General features: G+C 44.4%; 1 protein-coding gene across 1 annotated transcript in view; it reads left to right on the forward strand.

Moving 5' to 3' along the window:
- SLC6A8 (solute carrier family 6 member 8) overlaps positions 1–27,091 on the forward strand; it is a 78,445-nt gene that overhangs the window by 31,002 nt on the left and 20,352 nt on the right. The window contains exons 4-8 of the mRNA XM_088481054.1: positions 4,692–4,824; positions 20,618–20,752; positions 21,771–21,874; positions 25,666–25,790; positions 26,486–26,598. Coding sequence (XP_088337180.1) covers positions 4,692–4,824; positions 20,618–20,752; positions 21,771–21,874; positions 25,666–25,790; positions 26,486–26,598 — 610 coding nt within the window. The remainder of the gene's footprint in view (positions 1–4,691; positions 4,825–20,617; positions 20,753–21,770; positions 21,875–25,665; positions 25,791–26,485; positions 26,599–27,091) is intronic.

Raw genomic sequence — 27,091 nt, forward strand, 5'->3', positions numbered from 1 at the left:
AAAAACTTTCGCAGTCTCAACTTTGTTTATAAAATGCGGAATGTTTCTCCTCTCTTTCGTTCACACAAAATGACTTACAGTTGAGAAGAGCTATTAGCAACGGAGAGGAAATAAATAGATCAATGAAAAGGTTGAGGAAAATAAATCAATAAAAAAAAGGATAATAAATTATGTAAGCAATTTTAAATTAACTTGCTAAAATTGTAAGTAGATATTTTATTTATAGTTTATACTATTTTCAGTTACCCATAGCAACCATTAGAATGTGATCAGTTGCTATAGGGAATACCATCTTGTTGTTGCAGACTCTTCTGCACCAGTTTTTTCACTCATTTTCTGCATGCTGAAAATAACTAGGGTATTACATAACCGATTGATGCGGTTTTAAAAGATATTTTAATAAAGAAAAACAAGAATTTCACAATTTTTCATAATAATTAGTTATGAGAGACACTGTTTTATTGAAAGCTATGTCTGATATTATTTTGGGGGCTCCAGGCCTGATTCAGAGCCGGATGCTATTTGCGCTCGCTCGTTCAGAAAAAGGGGCCGGATATTTAAATAGAGCGCTCGCTCTTTGCGGTCTGTTGACGCCTCTATGTTTGAACGAGCGAACGAAACACGCGCTCGCTTTTTTTTTTTTAAAACGCCCCCTGGCCACTCGCATCATACGTCATCTCCGCTATTTATTAGATTAATCGAGTACATCGAAAGGCGTATGAACTGCTCGCAGTGCTTGTGGTAGGATTTTCCTACCGCAATCATGCGAGCAGTTCAGGCTAAAAGACAACCAAGTGACGTGGTCGATAATGCTGCTTTGTTAATTATGCACACCCTTAAAACGCCCGTTTTGACCGTTTGGCACGCCTGCATTCGGATCTCCACTCCCCGTTTTCAAGCACCTTCCCCTGTTACCACCCACAAACGCCTCATTCTGTCACTCAAATTAGCAGGCATTCGCTATTTTGCGAGCACACAATTTCCCACCGCAATGATTGGTTCGCGCATGCGTATTACAACCCATACGCATGCGCAGTTGTGCGAACATCGCTCGGAGCGAACGAGCGGCCGCTTACGAGCGGCTCTGAAGCAGGCCCTCTGTACCACTGGTTTGATTAGTTGGACATGGGATATGTACCGTTGGCTGCTGCTCTGCATAACAGAGCTTTGGTGAAAGGGTGCTGCAAGTAACTGGCAACAGTGCGCGTGGGCAGTGAAAGTGTGATAAGAGAAAAAAGGCTCCTACACACTTAACGATATGCTCCATGAGCAATATCGTTAAGTGTTTCCCCTTGCTTTGTCAAGGTTTGGAGATTATTTATATAATGCTGGTCATGTAGAGGTCCTATTTGAAACCCCATGAGTGTACCAGCTGTTTGAGGATTGTCCACACCAGTGACTATATCTTTCATTGTGTATTTATTCCCCCTCCCATTTCCCCACATGACAAATCACTCATTCATAACGCAAATGTAACATAGCATTCCCTTTCTTGTATTGCTTCTTGTCAGTCCTCAGAGCCTCACGTCTCCAGGGAGGACTGACAACGACATTGAGCATACACACTGAACGATATCATTAACAATATCATTCAGTGACGGCACCCTTCCTCATTCATGAACTTGCAGAACCTGACGATATCGTCAGGTTGCCCTCCAAGTACGGGCGTCGAAAGACATCGTTAACGATCTGAGGGAGCGCACATCGTTAACGATATCTTGCATACACACTGGACGATATTGAATGCGATTAACGATATCGTTATCTTTCATATTGTTCAATTTATCGTCTAGTGTGTATGCGGCTTAAGGGGTAGCCATGCCCCCTCTGAGACATGGACACACCTCCTGTCCAGATCCTCTGCATCAAATTTTGGGAGGCATAAAATCTTATGGGAACTACTGTCCCTAAAAGAGAGTTGCTCTGAAAGCTAATATTTAATTACTGCAAAGAGCGGCAATAACACATTCCGCCCCATCAATCCCGCTTTTGATGGGCCTTCCTGCCTGCTGGCAGCAGTGTTCCGCATGTGACGGGCAAGATTGGGGAAGCACTCTCTCACGGCACACAACATATACACAGTGCGGGAGGAGAGCCTGGGGGCTGTCCAGCACCTCTTTGAGCGCTTGGCTCCCTCCAGAGTGATAGAGATGGGGGCATAACATGATGCCAGGTGACATTACTGTGAGGCCGCACCCCTTTCCTTGTATATGCCTTTGGCGTGGGCAGGCTATACCCCTTCCAGCCCCATATGTTGGGAGGTATGATAACAGATGAAATTTATGAGGGCAAAACTGCGCTGATCCTTTAATAGACCCTTTAGCAACATTGTACAAAGTGTACACTACTGTATAATGATATTTTGCTAATAGGCAAATATGTGTGGCAATTAATTAAGTTATTTAATGCCACTGGGTCTGATAAATCTGATCATATATATATATATATATATTGCATATGCTTTGAGAAAAACAATTCAAATCCATTAACTGAAAACATGGTATATATTTTTTTTTCTCTCAAGATGTTTTAATTTTCCATTGACATTCTATAAATGAACTAAAGAAAATTCATAACTTCACACAGTTTATTACACATTTTTTTAGTGTACAGAAATAAAGAAGAAAATATTTTTCCCATTTATTCATAAAGGGCGGGATGTACTAAAGGAGAAAATATGGTAAAACCCCCGAAAATGCAGTTTTCAGGGGTTTTACTGCATACCCCATATGTACTAAGCTTCGCCCCGATTCCCCAATAAAGGCCTACGGGGTTCTTTTTTGGGAAGCTCCCCCTGAGAGAGATCCAATTGGATCCTTCCCATCACCCTCACGGCCCCCTGCCTTCTGCACATGCACAGGAGGATGCCAGAGAGACTTTTGGGTGTTAAACCTGCAAGTCCCTTTCTCCGGGGGAATCGCAAAGGACAGTTCTTATCTGTCCTTTGCGATATTCTAGTTACATACCGTGGTATGTACCCAATGAGAGGCAGGATGTACCGCATTGCGTATACAATGCTTAGTACATCCCACCCAAATTGATTAAAGTTTAGCGTAACTCACTTACCAATAATAAGATCACCATTCATTAAAGCATACTAAACACCGATAGATGCTTCCTGAACTACAAATCCCAGCTTGTTCTTCCAGATGCTTTCTGAACTACAAATCCCAGCTTGTTCTACCAGCTGGTGACAATAAATTTAGCTGGGAATTATATATCAGCAACATCTGCAAGACAATTGACTGACATTAGCCAATTATGCCCTGACAAAAATCGGGTTCTAATACATGTAGAATTTTATATTATGTTATCACATAGCAGGGAAAACAGGCATTTACGAGACCAGTTTATAATAGGGGTGAGCGGGTTCGGTTTTACTCGGATCTTTAAACGGCATTTTATTGGCTATCGCCTATCATGTGTTTTGGGTAGCCAATATAATAAATCCGAATTTGCGGTAAAGTGGCGATAAGAACCGAGTAAAACCGAGCCTGCACATCCCTAGTTTATAACAATGTTGAATGCATTTATGATTCAAATAGTTTTAACATGCACAAACTTAAAAATACACAACTATGAGTTTGTTACAGTGAAAATAACCATAAAAATAACAGTTCCCTAATTACAAATAAATATAATAAATATTTAGTTCCTCACTGCTAGCTCAACCCACACCAAAATTCAGGCAGACTGTTTTATTTATGTGTATATTGATTTTATAAAGTATTAAAGTCTTTCACCAATGCTCTATCGTGACTGAAGAACTAAACTGAAGCAGTCTGTCAGTTAAGTGCACTGGTCATTGATTCACACTGGGTGCAGCCATTTTGTCATTTTCAAAAAATGAACTAGGGATTACTGACATATTTGTTTAGTCTCCTAATAAATATCAAATAAGTATGCAAAAGCCAAATTATGACATTTAAAATCATATTTGAATTTATTGTAATGGATATAGTTGCCTTTTAAATTATTCACTGATTTCACAAAATGGCTGCCACCACTGTGTATTGGATACAGCTATCTCACCTGCACTGTGCACCTAAACAAAACAGTTGCTGTCTTTGGTGTGATATTGGCAGGTTTAATATGACAGGTAATATTAAACTTTAGTGTGAAACAAATCTAAATATCTACATGTTTTGTTCTCAATAGTACATTACAGTGCAAGAAAATATAAAATTTTAGCTTTTCTCACAGAAAAGCATTAACTACTGAACTGAAGAATATAGATATAATTTTCTGTTTTAAAAAACATAGCAATAGTGTTCTCCTAAACTATATCATATATTTATAAGTTCATATAACATACAAAAATCACTTGAGCTCTCCTGGAACACAAAATGGCTGCTCGCTAAATACTTACTTCAATGATTCCCCTAATAAATATCAAATAACTATGCAAAAGCAAAAATAATGAAGTCAAAATATAAATTAAAAAAAATAATATATGATCTAAGTTATTGTAATGGATATAGTGGCATTTCAAATGAATGACTTAGTTCAGCATACATCTCGGCCCAATAATGCTAAACACAATTGTTTTCTATCTATCCCTCTTTCTTCCTTTCCACTTTAAACATCTTATGAGAGCCATCCTCAGGTGTCCATTATGGACTAACGTAATACTACATAGCTATGGCCCGATGTCTAAAATACAGACATGCTCACTGCAATCATTCTTCCAGGAACAAAGTACTGAGGCTTTCTAGTGGTCTGGATGATCTGGGATCTATAAACTGGGAGCTGCTTCTGTGTCTGATAGCCTGCTGGATGCTTGTCTACTTCTGTGTCTGGAAGGGAGTTAAGTCTACTGGAAAGGTAAGGAGAGAACAAATTCACTTTCAAGAACACTTTATGTAAAGGACTTTACTACTGCCATCATTCCATGAGGTGAGGGTCACCCTTCGTTTGCACCCACAAAGGAGGATCTCCGGAGCAGGCTGCAAACAGATAACTTTTTTATTTTTTATGTATATGTTGTTTTGCATGGTCGGATACCAGTGACTGACCTTACGGTACACTGGCCAGGTCTAATGCTGGGTACGCACTAGGACAACTAATCGGTCAGCAGCCTGATCCGCCCTCCGAGCGGCCAATTAGTAAGCTATACACACTTACCAATCGGCCGCTCGATGTGTCTGAGCTGACATCACAAGTGGGTGGGCATTTAAATGCCCGCCCAGTTGAGATGTCAGTGTCGGCGGTACCTGGCCGCCAGTGTATTGGCGGTCGACGGGTCACCTGTACACACATGGAGGTGCCCCGATATACTGTATCTTTCAAATATACATTAGCATCGGCTGTGCTGCAGGGTCCTCCTGATATGTGTACACATCCGCCGATGCATTTGCGATATCTAATTTGCCGATACCGCAAACTATTATATCGCTAAGTGTGTACCCAGCATTAGGAAGGCCGTGCTTAGCATCAAAAAAGAAACCAGCATTGATGCAGCAGTGACCAGTGTTAACATTAGTTGGACAATCTGAGGATTAGCCAGACTCCATTAAAAAAAATATATCAAATTATGAGACATTTTCGTGATGTCAATGAATTAATGCCATAGGATAGGAAAAGACAGGGTGATATTGGTGATTCAAGTTTGGCTGATACAGTAGCTTCTGTTTCCACATTATTGTGAGTCATATTAAACCCCCGTTCTGTCAGCCTATGCATTGTCTAATACAGAGAACAAAAGCTGTATGCATTTCTGTGCCTTGGTGAATTTGCTGTATCATTCAAAGTTGCTTTAATTATGTGTGAGGCAAAAATGGTCCACGCACTACTTTACCTTTTGCTTAACCTCATCTTCAAAGCTTACTCATCCTGTCACAGTGACAGCAGTCACGTCCTGGCTTGAAACAACATCCAGCCTAAATTCATATTGGACAAGTGATATCACCGAGGCATGAGCTGTGTCTCATGCCTCAGCGATGTCACTCGTTCATAGTGAATTGATTGTCTTGTTTAGTTACTAATGTTGGTTCTGCCCACAGAATGTCCGTTTCCAGTCAGTAGGCGATGGGTACACTCTGATTCTGCTCCCTAGTAACCCCCAGATTTGTATGGTCATAGCAGCCATTCTTTGCAGCCTGTAACTTTCCACCTGCAGTACAACAAGCAGGCAAGGGTGGGCGAGCCTGACATGTTTGTGTTTGTTTGAGCAAAACAAGCACATCATTGAGGCATTTTGCTGGACAGAGTTTGTTTGCATCACGCTTCTGACTGAGAACCGAATTAAAGACTGGCTCATTATTTGTGTTCAGCAGCTAAAGATGGAAAAATACCAGATATATATGTTTATTATGGTGATTTCTGCAGCTTTGCAGACCATTCCATGATGTCCAATTACAAATATGTGCACATAATGTACTTAACTGTTATTTACATATTAATATATTTACACTGTGAGTGCTATTTTTACCTTGTTTATCCCATGAGAAGCTTTATTGACATTACTGAATAGCTGGTTAACTACTGGGTGACTTGTGGGTATTGCAGCTCTAGTGTCAATCAGTGTTGTTGGCATTGTACCACGCTGGCCAGTTACTAGTGCCAGGCGCCTCACACAACATGCACTGTACAGGGCTAAGGAATTAACTCGTGACTGATAAAAGTAAACTCCACTTTCCTCTCAGACCAAAGTGAAAGATATGAGAGCTAAACCTGTAGAATAAAATACCTCAAACAAGCATCTACCTAACTTCCAAGTGTTCTGACGGCGTTTATTTATTGTATACATTTTATAATACATCACTGTCTGTAATCAGGTGTATCGTTTGGCATGGCAGGTAATTAATTATGGGTCATTCCAGCACCCAGGGAGTTACTAAGGACTTTGATCGCAACTTCCTTATAACAGTCAGTTTGTGGATTAGACTCTGTAAGTGACCCTGAATGGAAAATTCCACTCTCTGATTTATGGAGTTTGACTCCAAAGTATTTGGGATTATAGTCTCATTATCACTGGTATGTAAGTGTGTGGAATTAAATCTCCAAAAGGCAGGGAAAAAAGGAAATCTATATTCAGGAAAACAATAACAAGCTAATTTATTGTATTAATATAATTTACTTTGGACCAACAGTGGTTACCACTGTGCACTATGCACAAATAGGCTCTAAATTAACTAGAGTTCAAATTTGTTTGATGTTGTATTCAAAGCGGTTTGTCAAATCTGTTCTAAATTTTGAAAAATTGCAATAAAATTTGAGTTAAATTTGAGCAAGATGTGCAGGCCACGTTCAAGCTGGTTTGAACATGTATGAACTTGTTTGAATTCAAAGAAGCAATCCCATGGTGCTTTCTTTTTATTATTATTAATATATCACTATGGCAGGCTATATTTTAGGTAACTGTCATTTCTCCTTGGCGCGTTTCTTCAGGCTGCTATGAATGATTAATAAATCTACAGTTTCCATAGAAACAGAATGTAGTTAGCAGAGAGGCTTTTGAATGACCCTCTGAGATCTATATGCTCGGAGCAATGTAAAACACTTCCGCCCCACCTCCATTTTCAACCTCTGTCTTACTCTTTATATAACATACTTGAGTCTGTGATAGGTAGCCATACATCAAGAGAGATTTTAAAAAGGAGATAGGCCAGGATGTACTAAAGGAAAATTGCGGTAAAAACCCAGTTTTCTGGGTTTTTACCGCATTTCCATATGTATTAAGACCCGACCGCACTTTTATCGGTGCAGAGGGTAACGCTAGAAAACCTGGCGTTACCCTATAGAAGCCTATGGGCTTCTTACTGCACTCCGCTCCCGATGATTTGCTGCCGCCTCACTCATCTGCTCTCCATGGTCGCTGGCCCGTGCTCCTCCTGGGTCTTCCTCCTCCTCCTAATCTTCTTCTGGGTGCAGGGAGGAGGAGCCCGGGACTTCTTGCAAAGGTGACCAGCAGGAAGCACTCGGGGCTTGGAGGGGGCGGGGTCCCACGGAGATCCTGTCACCCGGCATCGGCTGCTTCGCAAAGGGCAGCTCTTATCACAAGAGCTGTCCTTTGCGATACTAATCATATATGTTAGTACATATGTGATTAGTAAGGTTGCGGTGACTGGCGGAATGGTCACAGCAACCTTAGTACATCCCGGCCATAATGATTAGCAAGAAGAAATAGATGCATGTTTAACTTACTATTATAAAAAGAAACAAAAAAACTTCCTCATAGGATAGCTGCTTTAATGGGCACATTGTATAATATTTTTAACAGCTTTAAGTGAACGGGAAACTTCATGCTCCAACATGTTTATGCTCATTGTTCAAATAAAAAAAAACCCCTCTTTCAAAATACTATAAAACGCAGCAATTTAAGTTTGAAAAGGTAGCATTACATAGTTTATGTGAACATCTGTAGAAACTACCAACTTCAATACATTAGTTCAAAGTTCTACTTTCAAGGGCAAAGCAGCCACTGAAGCCAAAGCAAACAAATGTGATCACTGTACCAAAAGTAAGTTCTGTGGCCCTTGACCTGACCAAATTCAAATAAATTTAGAGCCTCAAGTCTCTGGTTCTATAATTCCAAGCATAGATAAAATTAACCCCAACAACTGATCAGGTTATAGCTGTGTTTTTTGTAGTTTAGAAAGTGAAGACTAATGCCTAACTGATTGCTGGGATTACGGCAACAGGAGCATCCTGACGGACTTTTGTATATTCCAACCGTAACCCACCTAATCGTTCCCTCCAACAGCCTAACCCTAACCGTCCCCTCCTGCAGCCTAACCCTAACCATCCCCTCCTGCAGCCTAACCCTAACCGTCCCCTCCCGCAGCCTATCCCTAACCATCCCCTCCCACAACCTAACCCTAACCGTCCTCTCCTGCAGCCTAACCCTAACCGTCCCCTCCTGTAGCCTAACCTAGCCATCCCCTTCTGAAGCCTAACCCTAACCGTCCCTTTCCACAGCCTAACCGTCCCCTCCTGTAGAGTAACCCTAACCATCCCCTCATGTAGCATAACCCTAACTGCCCCCTCCTGTAGCCTAACCCAAACCTTCCCCTCCAGCAGCCTAACCGTCTCCTCCTGCAGCCTAACCCTAACCGTCTCCTCCTGCAGCCTAACTCTAACCATGCCCTCCTGCAGCCTAAGCCTAACCGTCCCCTCCTACAGCCTAACCGTCCCCTCCTGTAGCATAACCTAACCGTCCCCTTCGGAAGCCTAATGCTAACTGTCCCCTCCCACAGCCTAACCGTCCCCTCCCGCAGCCTAACCCTAACCGTTCCCTCCTGCAGCCTAACCCTAACCGTTCCCTCCTGCAGCCTAACCCTAACCGTTCCCTCCTGCAGCCTAACTCTAACCGTCCCCTCCTGCAGCCTAACTCTAACCGTCCCCTCCTGCAGCCTAACCCTACCCGTCCCCTCCTGCAGCCTAACCCTACCCGTCCCCTCCCGCAGCCTAACCCTACCCGTCCCCTCCCGAAGCCTAACCCTAACCGTCCCCTCCCGAAGCCTAACCCTAACCTCCCCCTCCCGAAGCCTAACCCTAACCCTACACTTAGTGCCTAACCCTAAACTTAACCCTAATCTCACTCTCAGGCTTGTGAACGTAAGGATGCCGCTGTCGGTATTGTGACCGCTGGGATCCTGAGTACATCCCGTGCACATTGATCCATGTTATTATATAAGCTCCACACAGTACAGTACAGCACTAGCATATCAATAATGGGTTCAAAGTGTGAGGCACATATGGGTCTGAGGACCAAATGGGGTCTATACTGCGCTCCCTGCACCCACTGAATTTACTTATCATTTCCAGCATATTTCTGAATGGCATAATGTCAGAGGGCCTGATTCAGAGCCGGATGCAATTAGCGCTCACTCGTTCAGAAAAAAGGGGGTGGCTATTCAAATGAACCGTACGCTCCTTGCGTTCTGTTGCCGCCTCCATGTCTGAACGAGCGAACAAAACATGCGGACGTTTATTTGATAAAAACGCCCCCTGGCCGCTCGCATCATACGTCATGTCCGCTATTTATTAGATTAATCGAGTACATCGAACAGCGTATGAACTGCTCGCTATTCTTGTGGTTGGTTTTTCCTACCACAATATTGCGAGCAGTTCTGGCTATAAAACAACCAAGTGACGTGGTCGATGACGCTGCTGTATTAATTATGCACACCCATAAAACGCCCGCTTTGACCTTTAAGCACGCCTGCGTTCTGATCTCCACTCCCCGTTTTCAAGCACCTTCCCCTGTTTCCACCCACATACGCCTCATTCTGTCACTGAAAATAGCAGGTCTTCGCTATATAGCGAACAAACGATTTTCGGCCGCACTGACTAGTTCGCACATGCGTACTAAAAACCGTACGCATGCGCAGATGTGCAAATATCGCTCTGAACTAGCGTACTGCCGCTTACGAGCGGCTCTGAATGAGGTCCAGAGTCTTCAAAGGGGGCGGGGGAAGGGTCTGATGGAGATTACACTTAGGCCCTCTTTCAGAGTCGATAGCAAGAAGCGATCGCTCAATGAGGGCGGGCACTTCTTGTTTTGAAGTGCTGCCTCCAGGTCGCAAGCTACGCTGTGGGTTACCACCCACAGCTTAGCTTGCGATCAGGGTGATGGTCGCGATGGTCATCACCATCGCGACCATCGGGGCTTACGACCACATCCTAAGGTTGGGTCTGGGCACTCGTAAGCCCCAGGGAACTTCCTGCTCTGTTTGAGCAGGAACTTCCCCACTGACATCATCAATGATGTCAGTGGGGCCGCCCCCAAACGGCAAGCGTTCCGACTGGAACGCCTCCATTTGGCCGGGCACGCCCCCGGCCCGCCAAGCAAACGGGGCGAGCTGTCACTCAACATCGACAGCTCGCCCCGCCTGCTACGAGACCCCTAGCGACTGAGCGCCCGTCGCTAACCGGGTCTCGCGCATGCGCACGACGGAGCCGGCTCCGTCGTGCGCATGCTCTGTGAGGACCATCGACCCGGTTGCGAGTGCATCGGCGCTTGCGACCGTGTCTGAATGAGGCCCTTAGTCCCTTTCCTCTGATAAAACACCCCAATAATTAACATACTAACTCGCTGCGAGCACTGGAGCAATTCATCATTGCTCCGGTGCGGAGACAGCTGATCTGAAAATCCGCTGTATTCACAAAGCGGCTTGACTGCTCCTTTCGGCAATGCTAGTACGCCTGCATGACCCTGAGTTAACGCAGGCGCACATAGCCCGACGTCCGGCGGAAGGATCCGTTTTTGCAACCTGGGACTTCTTCCCATAGGGGTGCGCGCTGCGAGCGGGAGCAAACACCATCTGAAGTCAAGCTCCGAAAATATTGTATTATATAGCTTGATGCAGTCTGTGCCCATACTAGTGTATGGGGACAACGGGCCACATCGGAAGTGAAAGGTAAGCAGGAGATAGCTGTGATATATCCTGCATTACCTTTTTGATGAATGGCCCGGTCACTTAATTTCTACAAAAGCAGGTGAGAATGTTAATTTTCCCCTGCTTTTGTAGAACTTAAGTGATGATGAATAGAGCCCTAAAACTGTTCCACTTTTTGACTCCACTTCCTGATCTTCATTATTCCAGTTAGTCACATATCTCAAAATTCTCAGTAAAATACAAAACGGACACTTTCGGAAACAGTATGATTTACCGCCTGCCGCATGGGGATGCCTCCTCTAGGGGTGCCTAACCCTAACCCCCCCCCCCTAAGTGCCTAACCCTAACCCCCCTCTAAATGCCTAAACCTAACCCTCCCCCCTTCCCCACAGCATAAACCTAAGTCTCCCAGGGGGGATGCCTAATCCTAACCCTCCCTGTCCCTAGTCTAACCCTAACCTTCCGGGGGGGTGCCTAACCCTAAGTCCTTCCCCCCGGGAGCCTCTAACCTAACCCTCCCCCCCGCGGCTGTCCGCGCCCGGCTTATCTTCGATCGGTAACTCGGGTGTCGGGCTCCCAGCGTAGGTCTAATGACAGGCGTTGGGATTTCGACGCCTGTCATTTTTGTACCTTGCCGGGATTAGACAGTCGGGAAGCTGGTGGTCGGGATTTTGTCCTTCGGCTTCCCGACTGCTTCCCATACTTTCCCTCTAGTGTGGTGCCATAAGCAGCTTCTGCTCTCCTATTGCTCAGCAACAGTCAAACAATGATGAGGAATGATTGAGACTGTAAGGAAGGGGGATGTACTTGCCCTTGAATTATCATTGTCAGTCTCTACTTATCCAGTCATCTGTTTTCTTTCTACTGGTGCAACCTTATTGGTGGCAAGAACATAACTTGGGTGCTAGGATCAAGAACATAAGCAGCAGGTGGATCATAATCTTGTAGCATCAGACAATATAGAGTTTTGGAAATAAACGACAACATAACAAAGCAGTATAAATCATATTTAGAGAACGCACTAATCTAGTTAGTGCTCACGTGCAGTAATTTATATCTGTACAGTGACCGTTCCCACTGTGGCCCCAACTGTGTGGAGTTTGTATATTCTCACTGTATTTGCGTGGGTTTCCTCCGGGTACTCTGGTTTCCTACCACACTCCAAATATATACTGATAGGTTAATTGGCCTCAAACAAAAAAATTAACCCTAGGTGTGTCTGTGTGTGAGCGTGTGGTAGGGAATATAGATTGTAAGCTCCATTGGGGCAGGGACTGATGTGAATGGCGAGATATTCTCTGTAAAGCGCTGCGGAATATGTGTGCGCTATATAACTAACTGGTAATAAATAAATAATACTGTAGTTACAGATGTATCTTCATACATCTAGCCTCAATACGCCACGCAATGCGACTTGCCTGGCGTGAGTGAGCTGCCAGGTCCCGTGCAACTCTACTGAAATGCGTCTAAGTCTCAATGCGAATAAGATGCATCGGGAAACTGTGATGATTAATTTGATATTTGACACTTGTCTGTCTGTGAGGGGCGTTTCTAGTGGGGAAGGGGCCCGTGTGCAGTCTCCGTCACGGGCCACATCCTCTCGGTTTGGCAGCAGGCAGCGCTCTGAGCTGTGCGCGGCTAGCGCCGGAGTTATAGACTCTGGGCACTAGAGTGTGCCCAGAGTCTATAGCGCATGCACAGGTCACCGGGAAAATAGCCGCGGCGGCCATTTTTCCTGTACTGCGCAAACGTCGGGAAAAGGGCCGCGACGCCCATTTTCCAGACGTTTTTACAGCGCCAGACCCACGCGCCCACGTGGGACTCCAGAGATGTAAGTATATTATGGGTGCAGGGTCCCCTGGACCCAGGGGCCCGTGTGCCCCACACACCCTGAACCTATTATAGATACGCCCCTGTGTGTGCGACTGAGACTGTAAACAGAACTTGACGTGGAAAAAAACTGCGGCCGTTGCATCATAGCATTTCGTATGTTGATTGAGAGACTCAAGGTGGCCATACACGGTGCGATGCACCGTGTAGTGCGACTGCCGATCCGTCAGCTGACGGATCGTGCTGTCACCGCCGGCAATCTTGCGGTCCCCGCTGATCGCACGGTATGCTGGCTCCCCCCTCCTCCATCTGGATGGGATCGTACATCGCATCCCAGATCCGATGAACCTGCGGGAAGATCTGGGGATGCCATATATGATCCCGCAGGAGCACGCAGCACGATATCGGGTATGATATCGTGCCCATACACGGCACGATATATAGCACCTATATCCTGCCGATCCGTCGGATCAGCGCGTATATTGTGCCGTGTATGGCCACCTTCAGTCGCACACAGACATACAAGTGCCACATATCAAATCAGTCAGCACAGTCACATTTTCAGCACAATGACGCAACAAAGACGCCCGATGCTAGCAGAGTCGGCCTCCAGAGTATCCATATGGTCGTGCAGAAAAGCAGCGGGAAGACCCAGAGCCATTTTATACTACGTGCGGATCACAGAGGCAGACTTTCACATGCCCCCAAAATTGTCGTGACACGCCTGCATTTGAGATCCTGGGGAGGCGCGGCCACGACCCCCATGCCGCACTTGGAGACATTTGTAGCAGCTGACCCGGGCCAGGCCCCTCCAACAAGCCTTATAAAAGATACCCACTTTAAAACATGCTATTACATTTACCCCTATGTCTGGTGCAAACGGCTTCTTGGGGCTTCATAAGTAGACCCTCAAGAGTAAATGCAAGTCATGGTATATAGCTCGTGCCTGTGCTAACGGCCTTGCCAGGAATTTGCCAACACATTTGTGTGGGATCAGTAGTCCTCTTATACTGAGCAGCATACTCTTGGCTATTGCTGACGAAGGGTTGGGTTTATGAATGGGTGCAATGAATGTGCAGGAAGGGCTGATCGAATGCACTGGACTTTATCACCCTTCGACAAATCTTGAGCATTGTTCTCAAAGCCTTTTGTGTGTGAGCACACTGTTTATTCAGTCATTGCAGAGCCAGTCACACTCTCGGGGGCTCTGTTCTGAATAAGAAGAAGGGGGAGGCTGCTGATTGAGAAATTGCCGGACAATGCTCACCAGATGTGTGACCGAGGTAGAGTAGGATGGGGCAATGGCCGCTGCTATAAGTAGATGATATTCAAGAAGGAGGCGTATTTTCTCTCTCCTTATATTCATTATTCAGCAGATAAAACCACACCCCTCATATAATCTGTTCCTCATAGTAGATAATTACTGTGCAATTGGTTTATTCATATGAGTGTGAGCAGTAATATTGTTTATCTGTCTGGATTACATCAGTATGCTGTGTGACATTGCCTCCTTAGAAATGTTATTATTCTCATGAGGCTGCTTTGAAATGGGCACAACTAGAACCAGCCTGTATCGGAGAACTAGAAAGTACACACTAGACTAACCTTCAGGTCACTTCATACCATGGGTGTAAGTGTACTGTATGTAACATATGACTGGCACATATGACACTGTTGCAGACCAGCTCACAACTTGCAATGGTTGCCACTTTGCATATGCTCGCAGTTGCAGCTTTTTAGCTAACGCATTTCACACCTGTCACTTGGGATCTGTCCTGTTTATCCTCTTCATCAGCCCCTTTTTGTGGACTTAGGGCCTGACGCAGCAAGGATCGCAACTGCTAAAGCATACGTAGACGGCCGATTGTTGCACATGCGTATACAACGCAGTGTGTGAAGGCACCACTGCGAGCGGGACAGATCCATCGCAGAGTGTATGACAGGAAGCTCCATTTGGGGGTGGTGACGGGGGGAGGGGGTGAAGAAATGCAGGCGTGCCAGTGCGTTTGAACGCCGTTGCAGGGGCGTGCATAAATTAGACACTGCAATGGCCTAGGCAGCCTGAGCTCTCACTGCGTGCAGGAAAGTTAGCAATTTAGTGGTAGGGTCAGACCTGCCTTAAATGTACTTCAATGTTACCGATGTTTTGGCTGGATTGCAAGGTATTACGGATGTGCGAGAGGGGAAGTGGGCATATACATGTTGTCAGTCAGAGTGCTTTGTCATTGCAATTATTAGCATACTTTCACAGCAGAACTGCGTGCGCCATTGCTACCGCAATCGCAATAGCGATCCTTGTTGAATCAGGCCCTAACTAATGTGCAAGCATGTTCATTAAATGGAGAAGTAATTTTGGGGCTGGGTACACATCCTGGCAATGATATATATGAACTCTTTTTGCAACATACATTACACATCTGTTAAATCGCTTAGGTGGGATGTACTAAAGCAGGGATGGGGAACCTCAGGCCCTGGGGCCGTATAAGGCCCGCAGAATCATTTGGTCTGGCCCTTGGAGCTTTTTTCTGCTAGCCTCATCTGGCTAGCAGGGTGCCTAGAATGGCACCCTGCAGCCAGAATCTATGCAGCAGTGCTGTCTGGAGAGTCCTTAGGGCGCTTCTGATGGTCACACCGCTGCCGCAGAAGGGAGTTACCTGCACCAGGCTTGCAAATAATGTTATATATGTATCAAAATGTCACTTGGCAGAAAATAGATTCCCACCCCTGTACTAAAGGCTGAAATGCGGTCAAAACTTCGAAAGCCCCCGTTTTTGGAGTTTTGGACGCATTTCCATATGTACCAAGCTTGGTCCCGGTGGTTACCCAATAGAAGACTATAGGCTTCTTTTCACACTTCCCCCTGAGATGGATACAATCGGATGCCTCCCAGCCCCTCCCACAGCACACGGGTCATTCTGCACATGTGCAGAAGGAAGCTAGAGGGACTTCTGTGTCATAAACTCGGAAGTCCCTCTATTGCAAAGGGCAGCTTTTATCGGGAGAGCTATCCTTTGAGATTTTAATCACATTTCTAGATACATACCGGTGATATTATCCCCAGTATGTAACCGATAAGAGGCGGAGTGTACCACATTGTAGATGCGATGCTTAGTACATTCTGCCCTTAGAAATGTACTGATACTTACTCTAGTTCATGATAATGGTTATTGACATCTCCTGGCGCTGGTCTTTCCATTACCAAACAGACAGATTTGTCTAGTACAGTAGTAGTGTTTTTTGTCTATAAAACACATCCAATTAGTTGCAATTGATGCAAGTTTATGAGTAGTAACAAACAGTAATGACTTTATATTGTGTAAACGTGCAGTACTTTTCATTGAGCGCCTTTAATTACTACAATCAAATTCCTAACCACTAATAATTCTGAAGTGAGATTGTCTTCCAGGCTGATTATCACCCAAAGATTGTCCTCTAATCAGGGGCGTTTCTAGAGAGGAGGGGGCCCGTGTGCAGTCTCCGACACGGGCCCCCTCCTCTCTGCCCGGCGGCCGGCAGCACACTGAGCTGTGAGCGGCCAGCGCCGGAGTTATAGACTCTGGGCACTAGAGTGTGCCCAGAGTCTATAGTGTATGCACAGGTCACCGGGAAAATGTCCGCGCCCATTTTCCAGTCGTTTTACAGCACCGGACCCCCGCACCGACGTGGGACTCTGGAGAGGTAAGTAATATTATGGGTGCAGGGTGTGCGGTGCGGGGCCCCCCTGAACCCAGGGGCCCGTGTTCCCCGCCCACCCTGCACCCATTATAGATACGCCCCTGCCTCTAATGAGAGAGAAGATTTGTAACAATAATTATTCTGACATACAATTACTGTCTTCTCACATGGAGGTTTAAAGAGCATGTAAAGCTGCCATTTAACATTCATATATCTCAAAGTGTTTATACATTACTAAGTATGTCCACCGAGGTCTGTTACTCCTCTGCAGCACTGATCTGCTTCTGCGAAAACAGCAGACACACAGTAGTGACAGATCCATGTGCAGAAGTGCAGGGTATGGATTGGTTCCTCATACACAGGAGCAGGGGAACGAAGTGACAGTAACTCAGATGACTGCAACTTTTCACATGTATGAGATCCCATGAGGACACTGTTCTAAAGATATGGGAGAAGTACCAGCTGTCTGTAATGGAGTGGGGAGGGGAGACTACTATCCTTTTTTATCAGAGTTGCTGTGGGTTGTCAGCTTAACAGTAAACTAGGGGCCTGACATAGAGTTGAATGTACAGTATCTCGGTGGCAGATGCTTTGCATGCACGTAAAAAATGTGTATATTCGCCCCTATGTGGAGTTGTGCGCATCTTTGCGAGCGGACTGCCCCTACTGTATAGCACGCCTCTCATTTAACGTCAGGCTGGGGGCGAGCCCAGCACTCTGTCAGTAGGTGGGCTGCCCCCAGCCCTCTTCCTGCACTGAATGGATGCCGCGCTCATGCACGCAGCATCCATTTAGCCTCTCCGGGGTCCGGCACTGCCGCACAGCTGTGGTTGTGGCAGTGCCCAACCCCCCCGACCACCCACGGGACACTTCGGCCCACGGGTGGGACAGTGCCCGAAAAGTGGGACTGTCCCACTGAAATTGGGATGGTTGGCAGGGGTACGCCCTGTATGGGCTGGCTCTCCTGTTCGACCGCACTGGAGCCGGCCCTGATAATACACACAAATAACCAGGGGCGGTTTAAGAGAGGAGAGGACCCATGTGCAGACTACTCCATGCGGGCCTCCTCCTCTCTGAGGTGCAGTAGAATTCCACGGCTCAGAGTGGCCGTTGTAACTGAGATGTCTGAGCCATGTCTCTTGCCTACGGAATCGCAGACGCAGGATGGGATACGCCCCCAAAATGGTCAACACGCCTGTATTTTTAGCCAATACTCCATGTTGCCTCCCCCAAACGCTCCCTACCTGTCAATCTCACTGCGAATAAGGACTCAGAGTGTGAATACGGTAATGGACCTTGACGCATGCGCAGTGGCAAAAAAATTGCTCCATTTGCGTCAGACCAAATCCAGGAATCAACCCCGAAACATTACCCAGTAGAAGCCTGTGGGCTTTTTATCGGCTTTCTCCTTCCCAGTTCTGCGCATGGGTAAAGGGACTTCCGTGTAATAAATCCGTTAGTCCCTCTAGCTCACAGGGGTGGGCAATAAGTGGCCCTCCAGTTGTTGTTGAACTACAAATCCCAGCAAGCCTTGCAACAGTTTTAGCATGGCCAAATGGCAAAACTGTGGCAGGGCATCCTGGGATATGTAGTTCTACAACAGCTGGGGGGCCGCTTATTGTTCACCTCTGCATCTAGCTATTGCATAGGACAGCTCTTATCGAGAGAGCTGTCCTTTTTCTATTTTAATCGCATTTCTAAGTACATACCGGCGTAATTATGTACCCGATAAGTGGCGGGATGTACCGCATCGCTGATGTAATGCTTAGTACATCCCGCCCTAATTGCCCAATATTCTCAGGACAGATATATGTTTTGATAGCAACCAGTGGTGTAAATTCATCCCAGTTACTTATAATTTGGTGCCCCCCCTGTCACAGCCGCTGACACTGTAATGTAGCAATGCAGACAGGCTTTAGATAGACGAAGGCAGCAGCTGATGGTTTGACAAGGATCTCTCCACTAGTGTATGGTGGCTTCTCAGGTGCCGAGAAGAGGTGCCATGTATTGGGCGGCCATGACGGTACACTCCAGGTACTTAGTTACAGCCCTAAGTGGGGTGAATATGTTGTGGACAGAGGGAGGAGGTGCCCCTACAGAGCTGGAGCCCGGTGGCAGACGCCTCCATTGTCTCCTATAGTTCTGCCCCTGATAGCAACGATGTCTGAATGAACGACTTCGTTTGTGCTCCATCGTCAGATTGGTTGAACCGCAGATACATCGTTCAGGTGTGTACCCAGCCTTAGGGACAGAATATGAACAAAACTACTAATTCAACAAGCTAACAATGTCCCTGGGCACAATTGGAGGATTTTTTTTCCCAAATACTCTTTGGCAGTTTCTTATTTTCCTTATTTTAGGACCTGTTATTGTGTGCGTATTTTTGTACCTTTTCATACACGAGAAGGAGAGTTGTAGAGGCATTTTAAGATTCCTGGAAACCTAATACAGAATGGGTATTTTGTCAGCTAGACAAATGGTTAATGACATGGGTGTAAGGGTAGATGCACATGCCTGAGCGTATAAGTACGCTATGTTTGTCTGTAGCTTTTTTGGAGCCTAAATTACAATTCATATGCGCCAAACTTGGCAATAGGCCATATACATGTCGCTGTTTATTAAAATGCGGCGATAAGGTTGATTTTTCTATCGCCACTTATCACACCTATAAAAAAAAATCTATCACCGCAATTTATCATTAAAATTGTTATACTCAGTGATCTATCCGTTACTTGATAGTGAAATAAGTGTTACCTTACCTCTTTACTGGGCCAGTCTAGGGTTATATGCGCATGCTTTACCCCGGCATAGTGGTACTGAAAATTCACACTTGGCCTATCAGTTCCAATAAATTAAAATAAAAAAATACAATAAAAAATATAGTTTAAAAATAGATAAAAATATTTTTTATTTTGTTTTAACTATTGCCAAATGAACCCTTGATGTATTTATGTAATTGATAGACCCCTATGATTAAGTCATTAAGTTTTGCTCAGAGTTTGCCTCCTTATGTCATCCTTGTATTATTATTCCATAAGTAGCCTTTAGCCGGCTGAAAGAGATTGGCCACCTAATTCCTCATCTTGACAGACTGTTCACATAATAAACAGGCTCCATTCAACTCCAAGGAATGACCTTTCTCTCAATGAGATCGCTCTCCCTGATTCATTGTGACAGAGAGATTATCACTATGTCTGCGCCTAGACTGTCTGCAAAGTCATGATATAAATTTATAATAAGTGAGTGTCCTTTTAATAAGTGAGTGTCCTTCCCTCAGTGAGCAGCCAGTATGCTTCGTAAATGAGGTTAGGTCTGTAAAAGTAATTTTTTATGACGTTAGCCTGTCATCTGCTCTCTGTAATATCTAGGAAGTCTTATTATATGAACTAAAATTCCCGGTTGAACCTTCAAAAACTTTTTTTTAAATTGTGTCATCTTCTGCACAGTGCCTATTAGTTCAGTAAGGAGAACCTTCTGCTGTGCTCGAAGTATGCCACGTTGCTAGAAAGAAGGGCTTTTAATGTGTAAATGTTGACCAGGTAATCGGTAACTCTAAAATGTAAAGGGTAAGCTTACTAGCAACAAAAGAGGCAAGGTCTTAAAGGCTAAGTTTGTCTGGGTTTTTCTATTCATGCTACTTACAGTATACTATAAATTATATTCCTAAAACTTACTATAATAAACTAGACATTTTTTGTTCACCAATGTTACACAACTAAACAAAAAACTCCACTAACACTAAAGAGCCTTTTTTTATTTATTTATTCTAGATTGTCTACTTCACAGCCACGTTTCCCTACGTTGTTCTGCTGATCCTTCTTGTTCGTGGTGCCATGTTGCCGGGTGCTGTTGAAGGCATCATTTACTACCTTAAGCCCGACTGGTCTAAGCTTGGGACTGCCCAGGTAAAGCCACAATTAAGTTGACTTTTCTCTTTCCCAATTGTTGATCTATTCCTTATTATAAGCATATTGGACAATTTCCCACATTGGTCTTTGGGACTGACATAGGGCTTTTGGCCCAACTCTTGGAAAAGTCTTGGGGCGGGGTATGCTATACTGAAAAATGTGGTCAAACCTCGGAAAAAGCAGTTTTTGTAGGTTTGACCGCAATCGCCAAATGCACCAAGCTTTACGGAGCTTGGACCCTATAGTCAATGCCATCTATAGATGACTTTCCATAATAGATATTATCATAGCCTTCCCCGTGGCTCGCACATGCGCTGGCCGACGGCCGCGTATTAGCAGAAGAACCCCATGGTCATAAACCTGGAAGTCCCTACACCGCAAAGAACAGCTGCCCTATAACATAACTTCTCAGGTGTTCAGAGTTGCCAAGTCATCAGGCAGGCCCCGGTGCTTGAGCTGGGGCATGGTCAAGCACGTTCTATACTGTTACTAATGTGTGTGCTGCCAGGACGCGAGCTGTTGGGGGAGGGTGTTGTGGTGTCTTCTCGGCTGACCTGGGACCCCAGACTTTTCGTGGCCCATGTCCTCTGTACCCATCCCACCAATCCTCCCAGCACCCCTGCAGGTGCTAGCTTCTGCTCTGTAGCCCAACCCTTTATATTGCACCTACTTATAACTTACTTTTTAAAATGTTATTCTTATGCACAGTGTTAATGAATATCTCACATCGTTTATTTGACTCTGCTGAGAAACTAGTTTAAACAAAGTATATTCAGTTTAATATTTCACCCTATAGTAATGAGCTGGCTCACTGAACAGGAACATACGTAAGTCCATGGCGTTTTTTTTCCAGAGGAAGATCAATAATTAAAAAGCAGCACGCACTGTACCTCTGAGGAGGTATTCTAAGAAAAGAATAAATGAGTGGAAAAAGGTTTATACAAGTAACATCATATCCATGTCTGGACAATGACCTTCTGTGCACTTCATATGTCTCTTGTCCTACTCTTATTAGGTGTGGATTGATGCTGGGACACAAATCTTCTTCTCTTATGCCATAGGACTTGGAGCCCTGACAGCGCTGGGCAGCTATAATCGCTTCAACAATGACTGCTACAAGTAAGAGAATACATTGATGAGGAATGCCTATAGTTCATTTGCAAGTGGCATAGAAAATATCAGACCCTGATCTAAATTAGGTCATCACGCATGTGCACGACACACATGTGGAGCTTTCTTTTCTTCTGATAATAGATATAAATATATTTTATTCCATTGATGAAAGCTTCCTCTCTCATGTTGGAAATGAAAATGTGTAATAGTTTTATTTGGTGGGTTATATGGGTGTCACTTACACAGTGGTGTAGGAAAACGTCAATGACACCGCAGGCCAAATGCATGGCATACAGCAGTAACCAGCACTTGTAGTCATAGGTTTGGACATTCCATTGACCCCTATCTGTATTGCACGCAAGTAAACATGGTGCCCCTGACCGCAGGTGTGACAGTAAATTGGTATGGGGTCATTGGAAGCAATATGTACCATGTTCAGGCCCGTTTACTCACTTTTACAATTATTAAAAAGCAATAGTAACACCACGATCTTACCACCAGTGTGTAAGGTACCATTACACTGTATTGACATCTACTTAACATCACATACAAATGAATGTCTTCAAAAGGGTGTTCTTTCTCATTGCTAGGTCTTGGAGTGCTCTATGTGTAGTCCCAGCTGGTCAAGTGTCTGCAGAAATAACATCCCTAAATAATGATAGTCTTAGATTTGTCAGTCCATGCTCTTGTAATTACGTACCATAAGGCCTCATTTTTCAACAAGTTTTATAATACGCAAAGAGTGATAAAACTCGCTACATATTATAAATGGTGCTCCAGCCAATCAGCTCCCAACTGTCATTTTTCAAACAGATGACAGTTAGGAGCTGATTGGCTGGAGCACCATTATCATACGCAATGAGTTTTAACACTCGTTACGTATGATAAAACCCGTTGAAAAATGACACCATAGGTGATGTTTGTGTTGTGTTGTAGAATCTGGTGAGTGCCCCGCCATGTCTGTCTGTCTGTCTGTCTGTCTCTCTCTCTCTCTCTCTCAATAGGTTAGACAGTTATTTTGAACACACCAGTATTATAGTCAATTTTTACGATGTTACATGGCTAATTCTGGTACAAATAATTGCTAAGAAAGCAAACTGTTCTGATCTATTTCTGTAGTATGCGTGAACATCAGGCAAGTGAGCTGTGGTTTACCTCAGTGGACCTGTTGTTTTTAAATCCAGGAAGATTTTTTTCTTGCTCAATAAATGCAATGCTCTATCTATCCTTCATTCCTTGTACAGTTGTGTGGGTAGAGGATCGGCACATTCAGTACTGACTGAGAGCAGCATGTAAGAAACTCGGAATCCCTCTGGGTAAACTTGTTGTTCAGTTCCTGCCAAATCCAAAGTATTTATGATAAACTCTCATGTACTTTAGGCTCTCATTTACCCAAAGCGACATTAGGCCAATTGCTGTGAATCCCACCTTTTATTAAACCCCAAAAATAAGAAACTCCACAGAAATTATTGATATTTTTCTGCCCACAACTGTAAAGCAACATTATGAACCCGTCGTCACTGCACAGAGGACAACACAGCCATTTTGTGAGCTGAACCACTATTCAGGAGATGTCTATCAACTAGGTACACCTTGCATCAGCAAGGCATGAAGTGGCTCATCACTCAAAATGGTTGCCACCACAAGGCCTCATTTAGGAAAATCAAAATGGACGAATAGTTTTGGTAGTGCTGTGTGTTTTTATTTCCATAAATACACATGTATTTCTTCCTTTTGTGGAGAAAAATGACTGTAATCTGACTTTTTGGTTTCAAATGGGTCTATTTACTAAACTGTGTTAGGATAAAGTGAACGGTGATAAGGTACCAGCCAATCAGCTCACAGGCTGTGTTTGAAAAATGGCAGTTAGGAGCTGATTGGCTTATCACTGTTCACTGTGGGGTCTATTTACTAAGCAGTGTTTGGAGAAGTGAAAAGTGAAAGTTGATAAGGTACCAGCCAATCAGCTCCCAACTGTCATTTTTCAAATACAGCCTGTGAGATGGCAGTTAGGAGCTGATTGGCTGGCACCTTATCACTCTTCACTTCTCCTACACTGCTTAGTAAATAGACCCCTTTATCTCCTAACACAGCTTAGTAAATAGATCCCATAGTCATTACCACAACTTTGCCTAAGTGCCAACTCCCCTTACCACCAGTTACGCCACTTTAGCTGCAAATTGAGATGCAACTTGTGCTGCGTACAACTCAAAACTCAACGTCACCTGTACTTGCATGCTCCCGGCCCTAGATAATGCTCAGCGAGAAAACACGCAAGATCCGGCCGCAGAACTGATTTGCCTTCAACCCTGTATCTGCCCCGAAGAGCGCCTGCGAATTTAAGAGTATCACACATAAAGTCCTACCAGGCATAGTGCAAACACATGGTTTATGAAAAGTGTCCGTGCGGTTTATTTTTGAAAAAAATTCTGGAGCATTTTTTGGCAAAACCTTAGTTGCTGCTGCTGCACAGTTTTTGTGTGACCCTTTTTATAAATGACTAATAGCAGATCATTGTACTGAACTCCAGTGGAGGAGGAAAAGGAACTGGAAGGGAGACAGAGGCACAAATAAGACAACACTTTATAAGAATAGGTAGTGTGTCATTTTACTATTGGCTCAGAAAATGTTAAATCACAGGCCAACTAAAAGTAGGGAACTTTGTGTCTGGCAGTAGCGAGATTGATGGCTGGCCTGGAGCAGCTGTTGTAAGCTTAGCCCTGTGAGCCGGGGCAGTATGACACCTCAGCTGTTGCGTGTAATGTAGATCATAGGCCGGGCGGCTGTGTCCACGCACCGTGAGCATGGCTCCTGCGGAATTCTCCGCTCCCTCCTCAGTTAATGGAAGTGATCCCTAGCTCTAGCAACTGATCAATTGCACCACAGGCCATGGGTCCTTTAAAATATGTATTCCTGGGGCTGATGTCACGCTCGTAGGTTATAAATAGGTCTGGAGGAAGACTCCTGCCAGCTCTGCTTCTTCTCATCCGCTTTCAGTGCACTTCAAGAAATGAGTATAAAACAATTATTTTCCTCTATCCAACATTAAACTACAACAAAGGGATTATTGAGTCAAGAGGTGATTACAAAACTTAACGGCAGGGGTGAGCCTGTAACGAGGCACGCCAAGGGAGCTATCTCAGGCAACCAACTTCAAAGGGCGGCGAAATGAAGGAAATTAATTCAAAAATGCAATTCAGAAATGCCTATTTCCTCGCAGCGGAAGACAAGCTGCTATATCTTATCATTCTTAAAAATGTATTATCTGTGCGCGACCCTTATATAAATGTTTGTCAGTTTGGATAAGGAATGAGAAATGTGCCACTCAGTTGCTGCCACAGACAGCAGCCACCTCAGACACACCCAGTGTCGGACTGGGGCATGAAGGGCAAACCGGGGGAAGGCAGTGGTAGAGGCCCATGCTTAAAGGGTGTGGCCAACCTCTAGGGGTGTGTGGCCAGCCACCACAGAGTCTTGGCTAACCATTATAGAGGACATAGCCTGCAGACAACATGGATACTACACTGCATGGTCTGTTCATCCATGTTCCTGCTCTGCCAGGTAACTGGCTTTGTAATAGAGTAACAATGTATCATTCAAGTGCAGTGTCTGAAACCTGATATTAGAAGACGAGGTTAGGCCCCCAGGCAGTGGGCCCACTGGGGATTTCCCCTGTACCCCTGTGGGCCAGTCCGACCCTGGACACACACCCTTATCACATACAGCATATACATTGATACACTCATGTCAATTACATAGATGTACATGGTCTAACCCACCTCTCTGTTTATTCGTAGAGATGCCTTTATCCTCGCATTAGTTAATAGTGGGACCAGTTTCTTCGCTGGCTTTGTGGTCTTCTCCATTCTTGGATTCATGGCAAATGAGCAGGGGGTGGATATTTCGAAAGTGGCTGAATCGGGTGAGTATTTTCTGGAGACTTGCGCATAAAGAATATTTTAATATTATTCATGTAATTACCCTTGAATAGAATGCCTTGAAAATTCTGAACCAGTATATCATTTGATCACATTTCACCAGTTCCATGGCAATGAATAGATCACTAAGTAAGTTACATTCAACCGTTGACCACTATTTGACTTTGTGGTCTAAAATTTGCAACGTTTGAGGTTTGCACATTTTTTTTTTTTTGATTGATTGATTAGGTTTTAAAAAATGTTTTTATATATTTTACACTGGATAATTAAGATTTTTACTTAACGAAAAAGTATTTTAACATAATTTTCATCGGAGCTGTGAACACTACTCTCTTCTTTATTAAGTGTTTAATTTTTGCCATTCACCATTAAAATGCATCAATGTAAGATCATAAATGGCTGAAGCCGCTCAAACATGGTCAAAGCTGTTTAATTCATTTGAATTTAAATAGATTTTTTTTAATCGATCAAATATTTGAGATATTGTGCGCTCAACTCCAGGAGCTCTACCCTTCAAAATCTTCCAGCCATGTCTTAACATTCCGTGACACATCTGCTTGGTGTCTCCATAATGGAACCCTTATCATGCTTGTCTGTTCCATTTGCCAGCGAGCATGAAGAAATACAAAGAAATGCCTAGCACAAGCAGTCCATACAATGAACATGTTTCTGTGTACAGGGCCTGGCTTGGCTTTCATCGCATATCCCCGGGCTGTGAGCTTGATGCCAGTGGCGCCTCTCTGGTCTGCTCTGTTCTTCTTTATGCTGCTTCTCCTTGGCTTGGACAGCCAGGTAAGTTTTCACGTTGAAAAACATACATTTAGGAATATATTTAAAGTGCAGGTTTTTAGAAGTGGAGATGTTGCCCATCGCAACCAATTAGATTACAGCTATTATCTTCTAGAAGGTGCTAGACAAATGATAAGTATAATCTGATTGGTTGCTATGGGCAACAACTCCACTTGTAAAAACCAGCACTTTAGTAAATATACCCTTTAGAACTGACTTTGCACACCGTAATAGCTACGGAGCTGTAGATTAATTCGTATGGGGTTAGAATTTGTGGTGGACCTAGGAGACCAGATCTGTCAAAAGGATAACGCTATTCAAACGTTTGCAGAATGTTCATATTTATCTACAGGCAGATTAAAGTTAAAATTTACCTCATGATCTGTTCTACATAGTGGAGGCAGCCATTTTGTGAGCTCATCCAATCTTTATGAGGATGGATGCAGCCTATCAATTCACTAGATGCTAGTGACATCACTGAGTCATAAAGTACAAA

Source organism: Taudactylus pleione, unplaced genomic scaffold, assembly GCF_031769625.1.
Source record: "Taudactylus pleione unplaced genomic scaffold, aTauple2 ptg000002l, whole genome shotgun sequence".
In the NCBI taxonomy this organism is placed as follows: domain Eukaryota; kingdom Metazoa; phylum Chordata; class Amphibia; order Anura; family Myobatrachidae; genus Taudactylus; species Taudactylus pleione.